Below are 24687 nucleotides of genomic sequence, written 5' to 3'. Positions count from 1 at the left end.
GTGCAGTGTATGGAAACATCATAGAAGTAGTCTACACCCACCAGCTCAGAGATGGAGAAGACATCCTTCTCCCTATGTGTACAGTGTATGGAGACATCATAGAAGTAGTCTATACCCACCAGCTCAGAGATAGAGAAGAGATCCTGCTCCCTATGTGTATAGTGTATGGAAACATCATAGAAGTAATCTACACCCACCAGCTCAGAGATAGAGAAGAGATCCTGCTCTCCTATGTGTACAGTGTATGGAGACATCATAGCAGCAGTCTACACCCACCAGCTCAGAGATAGAGAAGAGATCCTGCTCCCTATGTGTACAGTGTATGGAGACATCATAGCAGCAGTCTACACCCACTAGCTCAGAGATGGAGAAGAGATCCTGCTCCCTATGTGTACAGTGTATGGAGACATCATAGCAGCAGTCTACACCCACCAGCTCAGAGAAAACTGATAATTAGAGTTGGAACTGGGAATTAGAGATTGAGCCTGCAGGGGGGAGGGGGGCTGGTGATAAATGCCATATACATGATATATAATGGCCAGATACAGTATTATTTCCCCTGTACACACACTGCAGCTTATTCTAAAAAGTCAGGTATACTTTAAATTGTACAGCAATCTGTTGCTGGGTCTACGGCCAGGCTCACACGGGCGGATTCCAGTTGTGAGCCCAGACGGCAACCCTGCGAATCTGAGTCTACTGTAATGCAGATGACCGCGGTGGCTCGCCATTGACTCCAATTTTTTGCGCCAGCTTGTGGACAAGATGAAAATGTCGGCCCCCTTGCTGCTACTGTAAATTCCGCGGAATTTATGTGCGGAGGGTCCATGCAGAAATTCTGCCCGTGTGTACCCAGCCTAATAGTCCTAATCCCCACAGCTGCCAGTGATCATAAGCCGGAGACTCTGGCTGACAGAATAATGAGGTACTATGGCAGGGCACAGCAACTGGCACTATAGAGGGGCACAGCGACTGGCACTACAATGAGATATTCGGGCACTTGCCACTAATTGTGTCTGTACATCACCCTCCGCCGTCTCTTACCTGCCGGCCGGAGTCACACTGATATCACTGTATATATATCCTCTGGCTGATAACAGAGACAACAGCAGTGACCACGCCAATAGCTAAAGGACCTGTGATGATGTCACCACCATGTGATCAGTAGGGGGCGGAGCTCGGCAGTGAGGAGAATAAAGCCGGCTGCACACGAATGGATTTGCATTGCAGAAACCGCGGTCAGCTTCTGCACTGCGGATCTGCAGCAAATACGGCTCGGACCATGCTATGCAAACACGCTTTTTTTTTTTACACACTCGTGGAAACAAATTACGATTTCCGATAGCGAAGCAAAAATCGCAGCATATTCTATCTTCGTGCGGATTCTGCACGGAAGCGATGGGTTAATAGAGGGAGCCCCCCACTCTTCCTAATGGCTTAGATGCCGCGGACACTATTGTCTATGGTAAGTAAGTAGTTAAAAGGATCAGAGTTCTCCTCGATTCGGGGCGTTGCAGGAAGGTGGAAGCTGTGACCCACCCGCAGTCACCAACGGGAATCAAATTTAGTCTCAGCATTTAGAAGTGCAGCGGCCCATCAGCGCCACCATTGGGCTGTAAGCATACAACTATTCATGTTAGCGTCCTCCCACCAACACCATAGGAGTTCTTCACAGGGCCGGTGTGCTGGAAGTCATCAGATCCAGATAGATGAGAGGATGCCACTTAATTACCTCGGGCACTCCAAAAAAAGGTGAAAAGAAAGAGAACATTTGGTGCCCTTGTAGTGTCCCAGAACCTGCGGAGTCCCTGCTGCAAAGTTGTCAAGTGGTTGCAGAAAGCATATTTTTCCCATGCACAATCATATATACTGTTTGCACCTTGCATTGCTCTGCCTTATACTCACCACACCTTGCAGAAGCTCCGGCTATGCAGAGATATAAGGGTCCAATTGTACAGATGAAATGGGTTTTGGTTATCAGACTCCCCTCCAGCAGATTTTGCAGAGTGCATCAGTTTTGCAAAGCCGATCTCCAGCAGATTTGCAAGGCAGCAGGTCCCTGGGAATGTGGGAGGGGGCAGACAGCAGACAGACAGGCTGACGTCAGTTTGGGATGGGGAGTTAGAGAAGCAGTAACCTAACAGCCCAGTGAGAAGACCAGAGAGAGACCTGTGTAAACTTCTGAGGAATGACCTCGTGATGTGGGAACGCTCCGGTATTCTGTGCCTGGGGGATCTTTACAACGCTAATGTCTTGCTATCCTTCGAGCAACTGCAAAATCAGTACCAAATATCCGGATCCCACTTTTATAGGTATCTCCAGATTCGGCAGGCGTTACAGATACAATTTCTAACCCCACTACCCCCTCATAGGCCTTATATCCCATTTATTAGCTTTGAAGGCCGCCCAAGGGATTCCCCCTGCTTTATCCAATTGGAAATCCCTGATTCCAACATTGACAGAAGACATATTTCAAGATTTACTGGAATCTCCTTTATTTGTCTCCCCCTCAGTAAATAACAGAATGATTCAGTTATACATAGGGCACCAATGTTACCTCACCGTGGCGAGACTGCAGAGAATGGGCAGGAATCCATCTGCACATTGTATCCGCTGCTCTTGTTCCTTTGCTGATTTCTGGCATATGATTTGGGATGGTCTGTCTATCCAGTCATAATAGGGAGAGGTCACATGCCTGCTTTCTGAAATTCTCAACATCCAAATTCCTGCTACCTCTGAGATCTGTCTCTTCGGTATCCTCGATGAAGAACATTGGCAACACCATGACAGAATTTTTCTTCACGAGGTTCTGTTCCTGGCTAGAAAAGTGATTGCACTGCGGTGGATGGACCCGAGGAGCCCGACCCTGGCAATGTGGAGAAAGCTTATAATACAATCATACCTCTGAATAACTTGGTCTAGAAGACACACAAGTGCCCAGACAAATTCCATAAAGTTTGGGGTCGATGGTGCGATTTGTCACTTACCATTTCCCTTCACAATTGTTCTCCTTGATGATATCAACACTGCAAAGGGGGTTCCAGTGATTAGTAGATGCTTGAGACGGATTCAGTGATCTGGGTCATACACTCTGCTAATTGATTGGTATGCTTTGCATGCATGTATGTCAATGACTTAGTTTTTACTATGTTCTGTTCCCTTGTTCCCTTTCTTTTCTTCTGGATTTTACTGCAATTACTGTATACTGTAATGCCATTATTTGTGTATAAGACTGTATTGTTAATGCTTCGCATGTTGTTTACCTTTCAATAAAATGAATTAAAAAAACTTCTGAGGAAAGAAGGTCAAGCCATGAGAAAAGACCCCCGGAATCTTCGTGCACTCTGCCATTTGTGCAATGCTGATTTTTGTGCCAGTCTATGCTGTAAAGGTAACTACTGAGGAAAAGGAACAAAGCTGGAGTTAGACAGAGAGGATAACGCTGAACAAGGACCTCTCTGCATACGCTGATTTCTAACCTACGGTAGTAACCGTGCCAGTCAGCTACCACGTTGATGAATTGTCCCCACATGCATCCTTTCAGGTACCATGGGATATAACTGAATTGTGAGTAACAAGAGGATATTGTAATGTATTTTGAGCAGAGCCCCACAGCAGACGTTAATTTAAATTGGACTGTGCATGTTAAGAATTGAATCAGTAACTGTTAGCAAAGATATTCCTGTTACCAACCAAGTAGGGGACATTCCCAAGAGCATTATAAGCTGTAGCTTCAGTAACTCTCCTAAAGCAGCCAAATTTAAAGGCACGATAACCAAATGAGCATTCGTCTACTGTTGTTGTATAATACCTCATGTTACGTTATAACTGACTATTGTAACCGGAATGTGCATAGTTGCAGTAAAATTGTTTCATGAATTCTCAGTGTCAGAAGTCAATCCTGCATTCCGTATAACTGAAGTAGCTCCCCTTATTAAAGGTACGCTGTGGAACCCGGGAACCTCAGGTTAGTGAAGCTACCCTGCCACGTGACATAATAATTACTGGTCCTTGCTAGCCTGCTATATTAACCCCCGGTACACCACAAACTATGATGGAAAGCATGCCATATAAGCAAAGACAAAGTGCTGCCCTAATGGTGGACTGGCAGCAAAGCAACTGATAAGGGCAGGTAAGGCCCTAATGGTGGACTGGATGTGGTATAACTTGTTGCAGAGTTTGAGTGCTGGATGCGACTGAGTCACTTTAGGCAGACATTGTGGAGGAACAGCTCGTCTTTACTGGAACCACATGTGTGGATTCACAGAGATAAACTTTACATAACATGGTGGACTGTACAGACAGGAAGAAGGAAGAGGGGAAAAAACAGCGAGTATACAGCAAAAACAATTCAATACAGGAAAGACTATGTATAAGTATTAGTGGCATCGCAATCTATAGTCCTGTTAGTAAACTGCAGTCCTTCCAGTAATATACATAACAAGCTGAAGCTGTTGTATCTCCAACATAACTGTCAAAGAGCAGAGAAAGGGTTAATTGGCATAGCTGTAGAGATCCATACAGGATAGTGAGGGGGTAATGAGGAATATCTGTGGTTGTCTAGCATCATGCTTATGTGGTTATGTGATATCCGAGGATATTACAGGGAAGGGGTATAGGAGTACTACAAGTCCCAGTAGATCCAGGCTCTTACTTTGGGATTTCAATGGATATTACAGGTAGAGGGTATAAGGAGAGAACTACAAGTCCCAGGATTTTTCAGGCTACTTGATCGCATGCAGCGGCTGACAACCTTGAAATGACTGAAGCCATCCCTTGACCTCTCCTCCATACAAAGCTCCACACTCTCTTGTCACATGATGGGGACATCATCGCGAGCCCATCATCACCGCTTATCCTATATAATGCCGATCTCCATCCGCTTGTACCGGTCACATGATGGTGACATCATCACATGTCCACAAGCAAAACTTTTTTTGACAGAGCATGGTGCCATGACAGACATTGGTCCATTTGGCATTTCTTGGAATTGCCACGGGTCCCAGAGGGGAGAACCCACATCTAAGGCCGTTTATACAGAGGCGAGTGCGATATCAGTCTGAGAAACACGGAGAGATATCACACTCTTAAATCTGTGATTTCTGTACAATGCGATTTTCACGTGTATGAAGATCGCATGTTGTTTCAACAGGAAAAGGTTAAAAGTCACATAAAGCTCACATGTAGACGAGAGTTTAGTGCAATTTTTAATGGGAGCGTTTTCTGAGATATCACAGAAAATTAGGGCATGCTGCAGTGTTCCCGCCTGTGTAAACGAACCCATTGCAAACAATGGGTTAATACATTGCACGAGTTTTGTGTGTTGCGCAAATTCACAGAATGTGTGCGATTTTTCTCACCCATTTAAATAAGCTCTCAGACTTATAGTTAATGTAGAAAAGGGACATTTTTATTCAAACTGTACAAGAGCGAATAATCGCAGCATGTCCTATTTTTGGATGATCCTTTTCCAATAATCAACCATTATTTCCTATGGGAGCCAAAAAATTGCATCACACCCACATGTAAATGGGATTATTGCAAGTGAGTGGAATGCGTTTAAAAAAAAAATACTATTGAAATATGCAGTTATGTGAAACTTGTATGTGGAGCAATGCAATGCATTTTTCTCGCAATACGCATCGCAAAAAATATTGCATGTTAGCGAGTGCCATATCGGGCTTAGTTTCGCAGCCAGATATCAAATTCACCCATATAAATGAGGCCTCTAAATGTCCATGTTGGGAGTGCCCCTTAAATCCTACTCTGCCACACTGCTGTCTCCTGCTCTAGAGACTGAGACAGCCAGTCTGTAGCGGCTTGTCGGTCATGACAGCGTCGTAGCATGGTGGCCTCGACACAGGCTCAGACCTGTTGCCTTGTCATGCAGGACAAGTGTTAATGCACATTGTGCAGAGACTGCTGGTTGCTGTCTCTCTATGCTGCATGGGCGCATGCTAACTATCAGTCATTCCTGGGAGAAGGTTGGGGTCTGGTTCTCTAGTTGCTCTTCCAATCAACAGGTGTGGAGAGCTTTATATTCTTACCCCTCCCTTTACTTCCTGCTGCTTATTCAGTTCTCTAGAGGAGAGGTTGGTGTTCCTCTAGCCTGGGTAAATTGCTCCTTAACAGATAAGTGTGGCTGTATCCTGTCAGTTGTATTTTGGTTACCTTTATTGTCTTGCTTTGTGGTGTCAGTTCATCTCTCCAGGGGTTCCTATAGAGATAGTCAGGGCTCAGGAAGAAGACAGTGGGGCTGTCCTTATCGCTTTTAGGCAGGGATCCTTCACTTCCTCGTTAGCTTCGGGACAGGCTTCTATCTTTCTTGAGTGGTGCTCACTGTCCAGCAAAGTGTGGTGTACTGCTGTTACCATAAGTGTGTATATCCCCCTGCACCGGTGCTAAGCATGGTGCTCTTGTGCCGCATGGACATGGCATATTACAGGCTTTCATCTTCCTGGAGTGGTGCTTACTGTCCTACAGTGCATGGTGTACTACAACTGCATTAAGTGTGAACGTCACCCTGCGCCCGTGCTGAGTATGGTTCTCAGGTGCCGCACGGACATGACACAGTCTCCACCATGTGATGGGACATCAGGTCTTGGAAGCAGAGTGAGGATGTTAGCAGACAGGAAGCCCAGTTGGGGACTGATGCCTGACAGGTCGTCCCAGTGATGATCATTGTTGGTGAATAGAAGTGCAGCATTGGAGACCCTTTTTCATGAAGGGGAAAGACTTGGGTATAATAAAGCGCAAGGCCATTTGTGGGTTCCATTGAAGATCAGTGCAACAAACCTTGTTATGTAAAGAATTATCAGATCACCAAAAGGGACCAATTTATTTGCATGCTCACCAAATGTAAACATGAAGTTCCACAGCGGCAATGGGGTTGAGAACACTCTAGATAGAAGTCATGAATGTAGATTGATATTTTGCACCATTTGGTAAGAATCTGGTAAGAATTTTATAAAGTCTTCTGGAATTTACAAGCTATAGAAAATTTATGTGTAAGAGTGAATGCTTTGGTCCATTTCTCTAAAGAAAAATTGGAACCTAGTTCCTCTTCCCTTATACAGCCTCAAAAGGGGTCACAAGGATGGCCTCCCTCATCTCCTGCAATTGAGAAAAAAAAAAAAAAATCGCAGCATCATCTATCTTTGGGCGTTCCCCATTGTTTTCAATGAGGATGGCACAGCATCGTATGGCATACGAGGTGCATGAAAGTGTGATGTGATGTTTACTAGAGATGAGCGAGCGTACTCGTTCGAGTATTAGGGTGTTCGAGATGCTCGTTACTCGAGACGAGTACCACGCGGTGTTCGAGTCACTTTCATTTTCTTCCCTGAGAAATTTGCACAGCTTTTCTGGACAATAGAAAGACAGGGAAGGCATTACAACTTCCTCCTGTGATGTTCCATCCCTATACCACCCCCCTGCAGTGAGTGGCTGGCGAGATCAGGTGTCACCCGAGTATTAAAATCTGCCCTCCCACGGCTCGTCACAGATGCATTCTGACAAAGATCAGGGACAGTGCTGCTGATGCCGGAGCTGCTATAGGGAGAGCGTTAGGAGTTATTTTAGGCTTCAAGAACCCCAACGGTCCTTCTTAGGCCATAGTCAGAAATCGCAGATCGCACCTATGTGCGATCTGCGATTCCTGTTCTCTTCTCTATATGCGCTCAATGGGGCCGGCGGCAGCAGCGCCGACCCCATTGAGAACATATAGAAGACAAATCATTCTTCTCTGCCACAGCTGTAACAGCTGTGGCAGAGAAGAACGATGTTTGCCCATTGAATTCAATGGAGCTGGCACTACAGCAGGTTCCACTGAAAGCAATGGTCTGCCGGCGATCGCGGGATGAATTGTCGGGAAGGGCTTAAATATAGAAGCCCTTCCCTGCAATTCATCCAGAAATGTGTTAAAATAAAAAAAATATATATACTTACCTTGTCCCGGCAGACGGAGTTCAGCGCGGCCGGCAGTGGGTGTGAGTCAGACCTGCCTCTGATTGGCTCAGGCTATATTTAAGCCCTTCCCGACAATTCATCCCGCGCACGCCGGCAGCCCATTGCTTTCAGTGGAACCGGCTATAAGCATGTAACCCAGGAGAAGTGGCAGCGGAGTGTCATGCAGGCAGTGATTGTGCTTTGTTGGAGGTAGTGTGGTGCTTAGCTAAGGTATGCCATGCTAATGAGGGTTTTTCAGAAGTAAAAATTGTTGGGAGGGGGGGGGGGGGGGCACTCTTGCCGCTATTGTGGCTTAATAGTGGGACCTGGGCACTTGAGATGCAGCCCAACATGTAGCCCCTCGCCTGCCCTATCCGTTGCTGTGTCGTTCCCATCACTTTCTTGAATTGCCCAGATTTTCACAAATGAAAACCTTAGCGAGCATCGGCGATATACAAAAATGCTCGGGTCGCCCATTGACTTCAATGGGGTTTGTTACTCGAAACGAACCCTCGAGCATCGCGATAATTTCGTCCCGAGTAACGAGCACCCGAGCATTTTGGCACTCGCTCCTCTCTAATGTTTACCCATTGAAAACAATCGGAAACACTACATGATCCTTTTAACCACGGCAGAGGAGAAGTACTTTCATGAGCTGATACGAGGCGATTTTTAACACAAAAACGCATCATATCCGTGGGGACATCGCATATTGGCGAGCGTAATATTGGGCCGAGTTTCACGGTCCGATATCACACTCGCCTGTGAAATTAGCCTTAGAGTGAACACCAACTGGCGATACTTTATCCTTGCGATGTGAGAGTGAGTGAAAACACATAATGAAACCAATTATTTTCAATGGTTTCATTCTCATTAGCGATGTTTTCACTGTAACCTCGCATCGCAAAGAAGCATCTGCGATATTCACCATTGTTTTCAATAGGGCCAGCGGCAGCAGTGCTAGCCCCATTGAAAACATAGGGAGTACACTGTGCTCCCCTGACACAGCTGTGACAGCTAAGGCAGGGGATTCTTTCATCCCCGCGGGGATGAAGGAATGCCCTGTCACAGCTGTGGCAGAGGTCCATGATGTTATCCTATTGCTTTCAATGGAGCCGGCGCTGCTGCAGCCCCATTGAAGGCAATGGAATGAAGGCTACCACTGCTATGATTTTCAGGGAAGGGCATAAAATATAAGCCCTTCCTTGCAAATCGTGGCTAGGTTTAAAAAAAAAAAGTAAGTAAAAAAGGATTAATTCACCTAGAAGAGCCGTCTGGCTCTACTCTCCAGCCTTGGCCGTCTTCTTTTGTGTTTTGGAGGCAGGGGATTGAAAAATCCCTGCCTCTAGAAAGCGCTGCCTCTGATTGGCTAAGTGCTGTGGTCATTGAATAACAGTGCAGTGCTGTCTCTGGCTGAGCGCTCAGCCAATCAGAGGCAGAACTCAGCTGTCATTCAAGGACAACTGGGTGCTGCCTCTGACTGGCCACAGCGTTCAGCCAATCAGAGGCAGCACTTTCTAGAGATGAGGATTTTTCACTTGCTCTCGCATCGCAAGGATATCGTATCGCCAGTGGGTGTTCATCCTTAATGTTTGTTTGATTGTGAGAGTTGTTCTCCGAGATCGTGCCTGTGACCATTGACTCCATTCACTATTTTGTATGACCCGACAGATTTATCAGCGATCCCCCTATCATTTGGCGTCTTTTTTTGGTTTTATAAGAAAAGATAAAAAGTTAAAAATATAAAAATGTTTGTTAGTCTATGTGGGTGTCTGCTGTAGTGGAGTTAGGTTTAGAGTCGGGGAAGGTAGTGTAAAGAAGTACAGCTGTAGTGTTGGGGAAGTCTGGGTCAAGTACTGGAGTTAGGGTTAGCATTAGGGTATTTAGTGTCATAAAATTGTAACTGGAGTTAGTAGGACCATACAATGGAAAAAAACAGATGTGAAGCCTCTTCTTGACGTTCATCAAGGATTTATTGAAATGCCATTCTTTTAAAACTTAATTTATTGATGCACTTAAAATCAGCTCAACAGCTAAAATCAGCTCAAAGTTATACCAAATTCTTCAAACTAAATATAACAGCTGGTATTGTTACATTCATAAATTGTAAAATTTATTTATCACACATGGTGAACTCCATAAAAGGGAAAAAACAAGTTCAGATTTGATGCAAAAAAAGAAGAAAAAAAAAGGATTAAAAAAAAAAAATACATATTCTAAAATACAAATTGACAAAAATCAATCACCTAGGAGTTGTCGTTCTGCTGCAAATCTCGGCATGCAGTTACATCTCAGGCAGATATGCAAATTATGAAAGTTGTGGTGTGATTAGATGAATGGTCTTGTCACCTGAGGATCTAAAATTGGTTCCCCCTTTGGCCTATAAGAGGCTCTCGGAGGCTCTTTGTGTGTAGTGACCTCTTCTTCCGCTTGTGTAGAGCTTGTTGACCACTATACGCCTCTACGACGCAGAGAAGAGATTTCACTACGTTAGCAGAGTCTAAGAGGGGCGCATTATTGGGATGTGAGAAGCTGGATGCTTGTATCGTCGAATTGTCCCACCACCTGGGCCGTTCTGACCAGGCTGTTAGGAGGTGTTAGGACCAGTGGATGGGAGCACATAAGGTGACCGGGCTCAGGACACCCCCGACAGACCAACAAAGGTGCATAGGTAAACATCCGCAATAACAAAAAAAAAAAAAGAACAAAGCATTGAAAGATAGGATGTGCTGCGTTTTTTTTTTCACGCAATTTTGCATGAGTGAAAATATGGCAAATGTGGAGTAAACCATTGAAAAGCATGGGCTTCATAATTCGCACGATTTTAATCGCCCCATGTGAAACCGGCCCTGGGGTTGATTCACACTTGGCAGATTTATAGCACAAATTTCTACAATTGAAAATTTGTTCCATACTTGGGAATGGGGTTGTTTCTAGATCATGCAAATGGGTTTTCAGAAAAAAAAAAATGGGACAGTCACAGACTGTGAATATACACAGAAGGTATCGAGGATGACAGTGTTTTATTTACTCCTGAGGCATTTGGTTTGATTAGTTCGTGCCTACAGAAATATATGATATTACTGTGCCTAGATCCAGAGCTCTACACAGAAGAATAAACACTCTAACTGGCTTGTTAATGTCTGTGAATGCCCCGACGTATTAAAAATCTTTTTCTGCTCTCACAGCCTCCCTCACATTCCAAAACAATATGCAAATTCGGTAAAAAAAATTCTAAATTTTGATTTCCTCGAAAAACATTTTCCACATACAGAGCATCAAGACAGCTTATGTTGACGTCTCTGATGATTTCTGCACCTGATTTTAGAAGTAAAACATTTCCCACATTCTGAACATGAATACGGCTTCTCTCCTGTGTGAATTTTCTCATGTGTAAATAGACTAGAACTGCTTCTAAAACATTTCCCACATTCTGAGCATGAATATGGCTTCTCTCCTGTATGAATCCTGTGATGAGTAACGAGACTCGATTTGTCTTTAAAACATTTCTCACATTCTGTACATGAATACGGCTTCTCTCCAGTGTGACATCTCTTGTGTTGAACAAGACTTGATTTGTCTTTATAACATTTCCCACATTCTGAACATGAATATGGCTTCACTCCTGTGTGACTTCGCTCATGTCTAACAAGATGTGATTTTGTTAGAAAACAATTCCCGCATTCTGAACATGAATATAGCTGCTCTCCTGTGTGAAATCTCTTGTGCTGAACAAGACTTGATTTGTCTTTATAACATTTCCCACATTCTGAACATGAATATGGCTTCTCTCCTGTGTGAGTTCGCTCATGTCTAACAAGATGTGATTTTGTTAGAAAACAATTCCCACATTCTGTACATGAATATGGCTTCTCTCCTGTGTGAATTCTCTCATGTTTAACAAGATTCAATTTTAGCATAAAACATTTTCCACATTCAGAACATGAATAGGGTTTCTCCCCTGTGTGAATTCTTTGATGCTGCTTCAATTTGGCTTTAGTGATAAAATATTTACCACATTCTGAACATGAACGCTTCTTCTCTCCAGTGTGAATTTTCTCATGTCTAACAAGATGTGAATTTGAGGTAAAACGTTGACCACATTCTGAACAGGAGTACGACTTCTTCGCTCTGTGAGTTCTGCAGTGTGCAGAAAGTCCTGAACGTTTTTTAAACTGTTTTCCACATTTAGGGCATTGAAACCTTTTGCCCCCTTTGTGACCAGCACTTGTGATAGGAATCTGTGATTGGTCAGGAGAAGGTCCCTCTTCATTAGAGGGATTACAGGATAGATCTGTACAGTTAAGTTCTGACTGTAGATGAAGCGTAATGCGGTTTTCTCTTGGAGAGCGCTGCACCACATCTTTAACTTTATAATTTAGCGAGGACATGAAGTTTCCATCAGAATTCTTACTGGGATTATCTGTTAGGATTAAAATTGAGTTTCATTAATATAAAAGTAGAATTTATAATATTTTTAATAGGATATACACACATTTGACTGCAATACTATTTGAAATTGCTGCACCAACGTTCAAAAACAAATCTGCAGCAAATACATCACAAAATCCGTAACCATAATTCCGCAGCAAAAATGCTAGTAGAATTTGAAGGGAAATTTCCATTTTATTTGTTCTTCCTATTGGGGTATACAGCTCTAGACCATAGGATACAGCTACTGGTCACTAGGAGGTGGCACTAAGCAGCGATCCATTAGCCTTGCCCACTCGCTATATCCCTCCTGCCAGCACTGAGCTAACCAGTGTTAGCTTAGATAGTGTCTGTAGGAGGCAGGCCTATCGCATGTCTGCAAATCAGGGTGTTAACCGGGAGGCAGGATTCTCACTGGTTACCCTGACCGAGGCGGGCAAACAGAGGACGAATCCTTACCCTACTGTTCTCAGCCCCAACCTCTGAAGAAATGGTGGCAGTGCATCTGAAACCTAAGAGGCACATAACTCGTCAGCTATAGAGTACCCCTGTTTTTTTTTTTTTTTATATACACAGTTCCCCCATACCTAGCTCTAAAGGATGGTGGCTGCAGAGGGTACACTGCTGGAGCCCAGGACTGCTTTTTCTTCCCCCCCCTACAATGAGTTAGGGGTCCCTGTTGGATGTTTCTAACTATCTGTGTGCTGCATGTGGGGATTATGTGCTTACCTTGATGGTGCCCTTTCTGGGAGCTTGGAAGCTAGACGCTCCAGTGTCTTCTCTCGGGTTTCCCAGCTGTTGGGATCCTAAATGTTGTCCGGAGCTGGGGCCAGGGTGTGGTGATGTCAGACCCGCCCTCTTCACCAAATCAAAGCGCACAGCACACTATTTGAATATTAGTGCGGATTTGTCAGCAGCTCTTAAGTTCAGGCCGCCCCTCCCCCCAGCATCTCCACCATTATATAGCAAGCTGCATGGGCCTTCTGGGACCTGAAGTTCCATGTCAGGAGTTTCCCTGCGATAACAGCACTGCTAAAGCTCTAGTCCATGGGTAAGCTCTGCATGCACTTGGCTCCCCTACTTGCTATATTACTATACCTGTAACCATCTTACAGTTATTTTTTTGGGAGTGCCATGTCCGGACAAAGCTGAGGACCTGAGACAGGGGTCATCCAGAGCCACTCATTATGCATGCTCTCAGTGCACGACTAAGTTCACATGCGGGCAGCTGGAGCCCTATTGCAGTAGTTGCTAGCATCCTTCCTGTGCCGCCCTTGCCAACCACCGAGCCAGAATAGGCTCAGTCTCCACAATTGGCTCTGTCTAATTTTGCTGTAGCTTCCTCTGCTATTCTGAAGAGGCTGCATTGGATGTCTGAGCCTCCTAGCAGAGCGGGGTCCAAGAGAGAAGATTCTGAATCACAGAATGCTCATTGTGGTAGGCCTCTCAAGTGGGCCAGGCCGTCAGGGTCCAGGCATTCCTCTGGTTCACCTGTATCCTTAGATCGGTTGCAACCATCTGGCGCCCAGGCGAAGTTTGGTTTTTACTCTCGTTTCCTAAGCCAATCGCAGAATAAGCCTTCTGATTCAACGGTGTCCGATATTGATAATGAGCAAGCTGCTCAGCTATCAGGAATGGTTGAAAGCCTTATTACGGTGGTGACTGGTACCTTACAGGTCACACTGACCAGCCTTTGGCTATTCATGCGGTGACCGTGTCCTTCCAGCGCCCCTAACTTTTTTCTCCTCGTGATAATTTTGAGGATGTGATCTCCTGCGAATGGAGCAAACCAGATAGGTGGTTTGTTACGCCTAAGAGGTTGGATTTCTTGTATCCATTTTCTGAGAAATTGGTGAAGTGCTGGTCTATTTCCCCTGTTGCAGAACCGCTGATGTTGCAGTTATCCAAATATTACAGTCCCCATGGCAGACTCCTCATCTTTGATGTATGGGATAGAAAAATCAGACAGCTATGTCTGGCTTTGAAGCGGCAGGAGCGGCTATTAGGCCAGTGTTCACCACCACCTGGGTCAGTAAGGCCATTTCAGAGTGGGCTGTGCAGCTGCAGAGAGCTATCCTAGCTGATTGTATTCAGGATCAATGGAACTGACCCAGCAGATTGATCATGTGGAGAGATATGTCTGCTAGGCATCCCTTAATGCGGTTAGGCTCATAGCCCGGGCATCTGCCGCATCCATGGTCATAGACACCTGTAGTTGAATGCCTGGGAGGCTGATGCCTTCTGTAAGAAAGCGCTTGCTCTCCTCCCCTTTGGGGGCTTCAGGCTGTTTGGCGCTCGGCTGGATAAAATTATTTCTAATGCCACGGGAGAGAGTAGTTCCCATTTGCCTCAGTAGACCTAGGTTTGTTGGCTCCAGGTGGGGCAAAAAATTTCTATTCTGGCCCTTTCTTCGCTCCAGCCCCAGAGCCTCAGGTGACAGGAGGGCATTGCAAGACCAGAGATGAGGTCCCTCCTTCAAATCAAAACCAGCATGGCACCCAACCCCCAATGTGGCAAGCCATTTTCTGCCAAGTTCTCTAAATGAGGGGCAGCCCCCACCAGAGGTTTGCCAGGGTGGGGTGGATGGCTGACCCTTTTCAGGGATACCTGGCTCACCCACATTGCAGAGACATGGGTTCTAGAGGTGGTCTTCGCAGGTTATAAGATTGATTTTGTTGGCCAGCCACTCGAATGTTTTTTTTTTTAACATCAAGGGCGCCAGAATCTCCTCTAGCAGCCAGAGCCTTGAGCAATTTTATTTGCACCCTGGTGCTCAGGGCGTCAAAAGTGCAGGTGTTTTTATTCCAATCTGTTTACTATGGCCAAAAAGGATAGATCTTTCAGGCCGGTCCTGGATCCGAAAGCCCTAAATTGCTATATAACAGTGCAGCATTTCTACATGGAGCCCCTTAGGTCAGTTGTGACATCCAGGAAGCCGGGTGAATTCATCTTGTCCATAAACATTGAGGACGCCTATCATTTGTCAGGCGAATCAGTGTTTCTTGCTTTTTGCTGTTCGGGCCAGGCATTACTAGTTTGCAGCCCTCCCATTTCAGGCTAGCTACTGCACATCAACTTTTCACAAAGGTATTAGCGATGGTCATGGCACTTTTCCATCTAAAAGGGATTGTGGCCCTTCCTTATTTGGATGACAGTTTGATAAAAAAAAGCTCCTACTCGAGTGTCCAATCTGCATTGTCTTCAGTTCACATTGGACACTTTGGCCAGGTTTGGATGGGTCATCAATTTTCCAAAATTGTCCCTCATCAGAGCTCAGTACTCATTTTTTCTTTACCCCCAGAGAAATTGTGTCACCCCCACAAGCAGATACACTTTCTATTGATGCCAGACCGCGTATCTGTTCGTCATTGCATGCTGGGTCTCATGGTTTTAGCCTTCGAGGTGAATCGGTACATACTGTTCCATGTCTGATCCCTTTAATGGGCCTTCCCATATGGTGGGATGATTTTGTAGGGTCTCTAGAACGAAAGATCTGAGTACCTCCTCAAACCCAGTGCCCCCTCCACTGGTGGCTGGATTCTTCTTAAGCCCCCCCAAGGATGACAGTGACAGGTTCTTACTACAGAGGCCAGTCTGACCGGCTGGGGGTTGGTGGGGGAACGTTTCAGAGGTTCAGGATGCAGGGCTTCTAGCCCTCTTTCTCCTTCTTCAGAACTATGGGTCCAGACTGACAACGTGACGGTGGTCACATATATAAACCACCAGGGTGGGACCTGCAGAGTGAGAGTCATGACCGAAGTGGCAAAAATTCTGTCCTGGGCCGAGAAACATTTGTTGGTTCCTTCAGCAGTCTGTATTCCCGGGGTAGACAACTGAGTGGCCGACTACCTTAACAGAAGGGCAGCTTCATCAGGGAAGTGAGAACTGCATCCCGAAGTATTTTGGTTGATATGCTGCAGGTAGTGTCAGACAGACATGTATTTGATGGCCTCCAGGTTCAATCACAGGTTACCGGCCTTTGTGGCCTGATCCAGGGATCCCCCAGGTTATGCCGTAGATGCCCTTGTGATCTTGTAGGAGGTATTCCAGTTCCCAAATGCATTCTCTCTGAGCCCAGTGATTGCTCAAGAAAAGTGGGCAGGAGGGCCTTCCAGTCATCCCTGTGGCTCCAGATTGGCCACGTAGAGCATGGTACGCAGAGCTCATGGCACCATCCAGTTCAACCTGACCTTCTCCCTCTCTCAAGGACTCCTCTGCCACCCGAATTTGTCCACGCTACATTTAACGGCATGGCTGTTGAGTCTGAAGTCTTAAAATCTCACGGCTTTGGTGAGTCGGTCATCCAGAATACGATAAAGGCAAGGAAGCCTTCATCTTGTAAGGTCTGTTATCAGGTATGGAGGACCTTTTCCCTGTGGTTCAAGTAGTGGAAGTCTCATCCTATGCATTTCTCCCTGACTCGGGTCCTTTCTTTTTGCAGAGCAGTCTGGAGTTAGGATTGGGCACAAGGTCGGCGGTCTGCACCTTTTTGCAGGGTGTCACTCACACCTTTCCTTCCTATCATTACCTGGTTCCACCATGGGACCTAAACTTGGCTGCTCTCTTGGTTAAATTGCCATGTTTCATCCTCCATCATGATAGGGTGGTATTATGATGATGATCCGAGGTTACGGGCCCTTGACAGGCTGGACCTGGTACAGGCTTTTCAGATTTATCTCTCGAGGATGACCTCTTTCAGGCATTCGGATTCTCTTTTTGTCGTCCTTGAGAGTCTAAGACTTTCTGTCTCAAAGATAGCCATTTCCTGCTGGATTCGTTTGGGCATCTCCGAAGCTTACCATACTGGAGAAAAAAATGCCCCCCTTCTGGGTCACAGAGCATTCGGTTCAGACAGTGGAGGAATCATGGGCTGTGCAGAATGAGGCTTCTGCCTCCCATGTTTGTAAGGTTTCCACTTGGTCATCCTTGCACACTTTTTCCAAATTTTATATGGTTGATACAGTAGCATCCTCAGGCCCACTCTCGGGCGCAGATTTCTGCAGACTGCCATCAGCTGACGGCATGTGTCCTTGAGATTCCATCCTAGATGGGAACTGCTTTAGGGCATCCCATGTTCTAGAGCTGTGTAACCCAATAGGATGTACAAGTGACTTTTGTACTCACCGTAAAGTCTCTTTCTCGTTACTTCCATTGGGTACACAGCACCCACCGAATTTGGGTATTCTTTTTTTGGTTGGCAATCCTTGTTCAAGGTTCTCCTTTGTTGCCATACATGGTACTGTCCTGAGTGGTTTTATTCTTACTGGCTGTTCCTGCTGCTTGCTACAAAACTATAGAGTGGGTGGGGCTAACGCTTTTCTGATTAATTTTGCCTCCTAGTAACCAGTAGCAATAGCCTATGGTCTAGAGTAGTGTTTCTGAACTCCAGTCCTAACGGACCCCCATCAAGGTAATGTTTTCAGGATTTCCTCAGTATTACACAGGTGATGTAATTATTGTCAGCGCCTCAGACATTGCCACAGGTGCTCCTGAAAACATGACATGTTGGGGTCCCTGACGACTGGAGTTGAGAAACACTGGTCTAGAGCTGTGTACCCCAAGAAAGACTTTACGATGAGTGCCAAAGTCTAGCTATTTTTTCTCAGGTGCTAAAGGAGCATTCACATCTCAGGAATACTATTTCAATGTTTTCAAAATCGCAAGACAATGCACTCACCCATAAGATGTCTATTTCCAAATTGCTCCGTTCTCCAGATATTGATTCCTCTGCCCTCTGATTATTTACTGCTTCTTGCCAGGATAAGAGATCACATCTTCTGTGGAAAGTAATAGAGGAGGCCTGCACTTGCACACTTCCTCCATCTAAATCTGGCGGTTGGGATCTCAGGAACACATGTGCACATGCTTTCAACCTGTCGTCTGTCTTTTTTTTTTTAATAGAAGAAGTGGTCTATTTCCCTGGCAACAAACAGTAAACAACCAGAGGGCAGAGTAATCAAAAGCTGCAATATCTGCAGGAAGGAGCATTTTAGAGATAAACATCTTCTGGGTGACTGCATTATTTTACATTTCAAAGACAATGAAATAGGATATGCGATTGTATGTACATTTTACATTTTTTAAAACTCCTGCTATGTAAAGTGTTTCCTACGCTGCCTAGCATACTTGAGAGTACTCGTTACTCGAGCGAACAACAAGCGGTACTCGAGAAAATTTCGAGCACCTCCCCACATATTTTCAATGGAGCTGCGGCTGCTGCAGGCACCCCTGAATTGTTTTTCATGGAAGGGCTTTACATATAAGCCCTTCCCTGAAAAACAATTTCAGGATGCCGGCAGCAGGATCCACTACCGCAGCTGTAATCTGTGACAGCTGTGGTAGGGAATTCTTTATTCCCCGCAGGGATGAAGAATACCTTTGCTGCATCTGTCACAGATGTGGCAAGTGCAGCAGGGAATTCTTTTTTCTCGTGGGAATGAAGGAAACATCTGCATGTGGCAGATGTGTTCTTCATCCCCGCGGGGACATGGCAGTGGCGGACAGGTACGTTTTTTTTCTTTTTTTTTTTACACTAAAATTATTGTTTTTTTACGGAAGGGCTTATGTTTAAAGCCCTTCCCTTAAAACCAATGACATGGTGCCGGCAGTAGAATCCTCTACCACAGCTGTCATGTGTAACAGCTGCGGTAGGGAATTGCAGAATTGCTCTGCTGCATCTGTCACAGATGTGGTAGGTGTAGCAGCAGGGAATTCTTTTTACTAGCGGGGAGGAAGGAAACATCTGCCGCATGCGGGAGATGTGTTCTTCATCCCCGCGGTGGACACAGCAGCGGCGGAAAGTTTATTTATTTATTTATTTTTTTACACTAAAATTATTGTTTTTCAGGGAAGGGCTTACATGTAAAGCCCTACCATGAAAAACAATTCAGGGGTGTCAGCAAACCATTGTTTTCAATGGAACCGCCGGCAGCAGCCGCAACTCCATTGAAAACAATGCAGAGCATGGGTCACCTTGAAAAATGCACGAGTCTCCCATTGACTTCAATGGTGTTCATTACTAGAAATGAGCTCTCGAGCTTTACAAAAAGCTCAGCTCGAGTAACGAGCATACGAGCATTTTGCTAACTTTCAGTGTGACCTGAGGTGGTGTAATGACTCCCTCTGTGATGTCATCGGACCCCCGCGATGTAATCGCAGAGGGCCGATGGATTGCCATAGCAACAGGATGCCAGATACAGGCGTCCTGCTATGCCATTGTCTATGATTGTTATAACGTGTGATTAGGAATTGCAGAACATAAGTCCTCGCTCTTCTCGAGTATGTGCATTCTCATCCGAGCGTGCTCGGGGGGGGGGGGGGGGTAGGCGGAGATCTCTCTCACTTTCTCCCCCGCCATCCCACGCCGCCCCCCAAGCACGCTCGGGCAAGAAGGCAGTTACTCGAGAAGAGCGAAGCTCCCTCCAGTAACTGACTTATCCGAGCAAGCTCGCTCATCTCTACTCAAGTCCCCTTCTGGGACATAAACAGTGTAAAAAAAAAAAAATCGTAAAAAAATATGGAAAAAAAAAACCTTTTGCTGATTTCCCCCCATTTATATAAAGAAATTTAACATTTAAGAAAAACCCCACGTGTAGTATCATTGTGTTCGTAATGACCTCTACTATAATTTAAGCACACTATAAATCCTATGCATCAAAAACCATTAAAAAAATGGAGGCAAAATGTGCATTTTGTTTATTTTCTCTTAAAAAGCTCAATAAATTGATCAATAAAAATCTGTATGTACCCAAGAATAATAGAAATACAAACTACAGCTTGTGACACAAAAAACAAGCCCTCACAGAGCTCTATCTATTGAAAACTAAAAAAAAGTTATGGGACTTTGAATGCAGTGATGAAAAAAAAAATTATGATTTTAACAAAGGGGTTTGACCACAGTGGGCGCATGCTTAGATGGCACAAATTCAGCCATGCCCAGAAGTGAGCAAAGACCATGGGAAGGGAGTGGGTGGACCCACGGGTGATTATTATTTTGTCAGTTGTCGCTGAGTTTCTTAAAAAATAAAAGAAGCCACTTAACCCCTTTAACCCTTTGCAATCCAATTTTGGATTCAGGGTTTCCTAGGGGGCTTACTCTTTCTGCCATTATACAATGGCATCATCTGCTGGCTAGAGCCAGTACTGCAATATGGGACATGCTGGAAAGGCCCCCGACAACAGAGCGGCCAGTAATATACAGTAAGAATACCCTGCCGGACGTCTTCCAACATCGGAGCTGTACAGCCTTCAATCAGAATGTCTTTAGATGTCAGACAATGGATTGGAAAGGGTTAAACATATTGTAGGGGGGGGGGGGGCATGGCCTGCGGATGCCCGGATGGGATGTGAGAGAGACGAGCTCCAGCGGCACACCCTCCCCCCCCCCCCCCCCCCGTCCTTCCACGGCAGCAAACCTCCGACGATCGGCGAATTTTGCCCATGGAGACCGGGATGGGCAAGAAGACGGCAGTGGACATCAGACCAGCAGCAACAAGCAGCAGGAAAGGGGCTATGGAGCGATTTCTTTGTGCTCCAAGCCCGAGCGGGAGAAAAACTAAGATGGCGCCGGCTCCCATGAGGCAACGCGAGTGACTGCCTCCCTCAGCCTGTACAACACCGAACAGATCGGCATCTCAGCGGCATCAGCCTCTCCTGACCAGGGCTTCACCCAGAAAGGCAGAGACAGAGGGGTGCCCTCCACCCACAGAGCTGTCAGGACCAGAGGACCCAGAATCTGGATCCCAGATGGATCTGGGGACCAGCGGCAGAACTGTGAGTAACAATGTAAAACCACTCACAGGACAGGGGGCTCTGACCACATCATCTATACACAATATGACACCGCCACATCATGAAGATAGGGACAGTGACCCTCTGGGGTGGTCTGTTTCACCGGAGTATAGCTCCACCAGTAGCCCTGATCACAACACATCAGTGAGGGCAACATCTAATGGTGATAAGGACGACTGGAAGGCACACATAATGTCAATTTCAGCTAAAAGCGAACTGGACAAGCTACTCATGAGATTTGAAACATCAAACAAACAAGCTCTGGAGCGGATCCACTCTGATATACACCAAATAGGCCATAGGCTACTTCAAGTGGAGGAAGCACAGGAGGGAACGGCAGCAATTTTAGAGTCACATAGACAGGCCATCCAATTTCATGCTGATCAAATTGCCAACATCACTATGCATCTAGACGATCTCGAAAACAGAAACAGGAGGAACAACCTCCGCATCCGAGGCATAACAGAAGAGATAGAAGGTCACCAATTAGAACCATGGGCTGAAACCTTTTTTCCTGCAACTTCTGGGCCGCACCTCGGACGACACGGTCATTATAGATAGGATTCACAGAGCACTAGGTCCCAGAATGGCTGACCCAAACAGGCCTAGAGATATAATCTGCAGGATCCACTTTTTCAGAGACAAGGAATCTATATTACGCAAAGCCAAAGAAAAGGGAGACCTTACTCATAGCGGCAAACCTATTCTATTACTACAGGACTTGGCACACCACATGCTTCGCCCTAAAACCGCTGTTGGCAATGCTTCATAAAAACGACATTCCCTATAAATGGGGCTAGCCGGTCGCCCTGACTCCCCAAAAAAGTGGTAAGACTGCCACACTTCACACACTAGGCGACCTACCTAAATTCCTGGGAACCTTCCAGCTGCCAATGACCACACTCCCAGAATGGCCTACGGCCCTGACTCTGATCGCACCCACAGCTCAAGAGCATTGGCAGACTGCTCATCCCAAACAACGCCGCAGATGCCTGGACTCAGACACCTGAAGACTTCTACTTAACATTGGAAATCCTTTATCTGGGACTTCTATGGTGACCCACTGGAGGGGGGGGGGTATAGAGGACGGCAGAGGGTGCACCTCCCCCTTCCCCTGAGACTGTCCATGATTTAGTTGACTTGGTTGCTAAACCTGTGGCGAGATAGAGATCAGCTTGGTTCGCCCAGGCAGGCCGGGGGGCTGCACCTCCCATCATTGGACTAGCAGTTTTTGATGTCCTCTGTTTTATGTTTACCTGATTTGATTCGCCGAGATTTGGAGGTTATATACACAAAGGACCCTACAGCAGGGTACCTCAGCTTCTTAGTATTTACCTCAGGGGGGGGGGGGGGGGGGGGTGAGTGGGGGCCGATCTTGTTTTGACTGGCACCCTACCCACCGAGGTGAACTGTTGCCTGACTCTGTGACTACAGCGAGTTGCTGAAGTTTCACCAGGATAGCACCTGCAGCTGCTACCTGTCGAATGAGGTTTTTTCATGTAAACCTTGTTTTCTTCTTTCTTCCTCTTCTTTTCCCTCTCATCCTGTCTCTCCCTCACCCCGGCCTAGAAATGATCTTACCGATTAAGCTGGAAAATGGCTAATATCACGTTCGGCACATACAACGTGCGGGGGCTGAACAAACCTGCCAAGAAGGGGCAGATTTTGAATCATCAACATAGGCATAAAATTATGATCGCACTTCTGCAAGAAACACATTTCCAAACAGACAAAATTCCTAAATGCAAGAATTGTAACTACACCACATAGCCCACACCCCACCAAAAAAGCAGGGGGCATATCAATAGCCATACACAAACAACTTCCCCATAAGTTTATCTCCTCCTCGCTGGATACAGAGTGGGGTTACCTTTCTCTGAAAATCCAAATTTGCAACGAAATAGTAACTATTGCTAATGTGTATTTTCCAAATCAAGCACAGGTTCGCTTTGGGATCCGGATGCTGGGGGCCCCCCGAGGACCTTTGCTGATGGCTCCAACATCATATTAGATGGGGACCTTAACCTCAGCCTAGAGCCCACGCTTGACTCCTCTGGGGGTAACTCCGGAATTACACACAGACACATCACTTCGTAGACTACGTAAAGAGCTTGGCAGCCTTCGGCTGATCGACCTCTGGAGGACATTGCACCCTGGGGTAAAGGATTATAGCTTCTTCTCCCCATTTCATAACTGCTACCAGCGTTTAGATTACCTGTTCGTCTCACATAAACTTCTAGATCGCGAGCCCCTAAGCTCAATAGGTTCTTTCATATGGTCTGACCACGCTCCAGTTTGGGGGTCAATTAGAGAAGGCACGGGGAAAAGGATGATAAACAGCTGGCGTCTAAACGACAATCTGTTGAACAATACAACTTGTATGCAGGCGATCCAACAGGTTGTCGAAAATTTCAGCATAGACCATGCCTCTGACAAGACTCCGGACCCCATGAAATAGGAAGCCCTTAAATGTGTGCTTCGTGGGATCTTTATTTCACACTGGGGACACCTGAAAAGGGAAAGAGCTAACACATTAGAGGGTCTCTTCTCCCAACTGAACCAACTCGAGAGTACAAATAAAGCTATGCCCTCGAGCACTAGAGCAGCAGAAATATCTGCAACTCGAAATCAGATCTTGCACTTGTTGGACCAGGCCTCACTATGTCAAAGAGACAAAGCCAGAGGAAGTTTTTACGAGTATGGGAATAGATGTGGCAGGGGTCTGTCCAGAGCGCTGAATCCACAATCACCGCAGACATATATTTTTGTCTATTAAAACACCAGGAGGGACTGGTCAACACGAACTCAAAAATACTAAATGGCTTTTATAAATATTACCATGACTTGTATAATATACCAGATAAACACGGGGAACGGAAAGAACTGACTTGGGAAAGAAACAATTATCTAGCCAGTTGCGCTCCTAAACGAATCACAGACTCGGACCAAAATGCGCTCAATGGGGACTTTTCAGGAGGTGAGGGAAGCAATTCAATCTCTCAAAATTGGGAAGAGTCCAGGGCCTGACGGCTTCACACCCCACTTTTATAAGCTCCTCGGGGAGAGTCTGGCCCCCTTGATGCTTAAAACATTTAACTCTGTCTCTGGCTCCTGTCCTTTCCCTGCTTAAGCACTACAGGCAGTAATAACAGTGATACCCAAAACTGGGAAAGACCTTACAGCCTGCGGTAGCTACAGGCCGATTTCCCTTCTAAATATAGATACCAAAATTTTCGCGAAAATTCTGGCTACACGTCTCCAAACCCATATCCCATCATTAATTCACAGGATTCAGGTGGGCTTTGTGGCGGGGAGGGAGGCAAGGGACAACACCATAAGAATGCTCTATCTTGTGTCCCGGGCATGCAACTCTGGGGACCCCCTATGTCTCCTCTCGGTGGACGCGGAGGAGGGGTTTGATAGGGTGAGCTGGGGGTTTCTGGAGGCAGTTTTGGAACGTGTGTGCTTTGGCCCCAGGCTCAGGAGCTCGATAATGGCTCTGTACCGTTCTACCTCTGT

At 46.0% G+C, this 24687-nt stretch overlaps 3 protein-coding genes across 3 annotated transcripts in view; 1 reads left to right on the top strand and 2 right to left on the bottom strand.

Annotated features, from left to right (window-relative positions):
- LOC136612439 (zinc finger protein 721-like) overlaps positions 1-24687 on the top strand; it is a 564334-nt gene that overhangs the window by 77198 nt on the left and 462449 nt on the right. The gene's annotated exons all lie outside the window — the stretch shown is intronic.
- The window catches only part of LOC136615746 (zinc finger protein 585A-like), a 63316-nt gene that overhangs the window by 10860 nt on the left and 27769 nt on the right, over positions 1-24687 (bottom strand). The window contains exon 12 of the mRNA XM_066594179.1: positions 11360-12370. Coding sequence (XP_066450276.1) covers positions 11360-12370 — 1011 coding nt within the window. The remainder of the gene's footprint in view (positions 1-11359; positions 12371-24687) is intronic.
- The window catches only part of LOC136607801 (zinc finger protein 605-like), a 432755-nt gene that overhangs the window by 401650 nt on the left and 6418 nt on the right, over positions 1-24687 (bottom strand). The gene's annotated exons all lie outside the window — the stretch shown is intronic.

Source organism: Eleutherodactylus coqui, chromosome 1 (assembly GCF_035609145.1).
Source record: "Eleutherodactylus coqui strain aEleCoq1 chromosome 1, aEleCoq1.hap1, whole genome shotgun sequence".
NCBI classification, from domain to species: Eukaryota; Metazoa; Chordata; class Amphibia; order Anura; family Eleutherodactylidae; genus Eleutherodactylus; species Eleutherodactylus coqui.
This window is presented reverse-complemented; position numbering and strand designations above follow the sequence as displayed.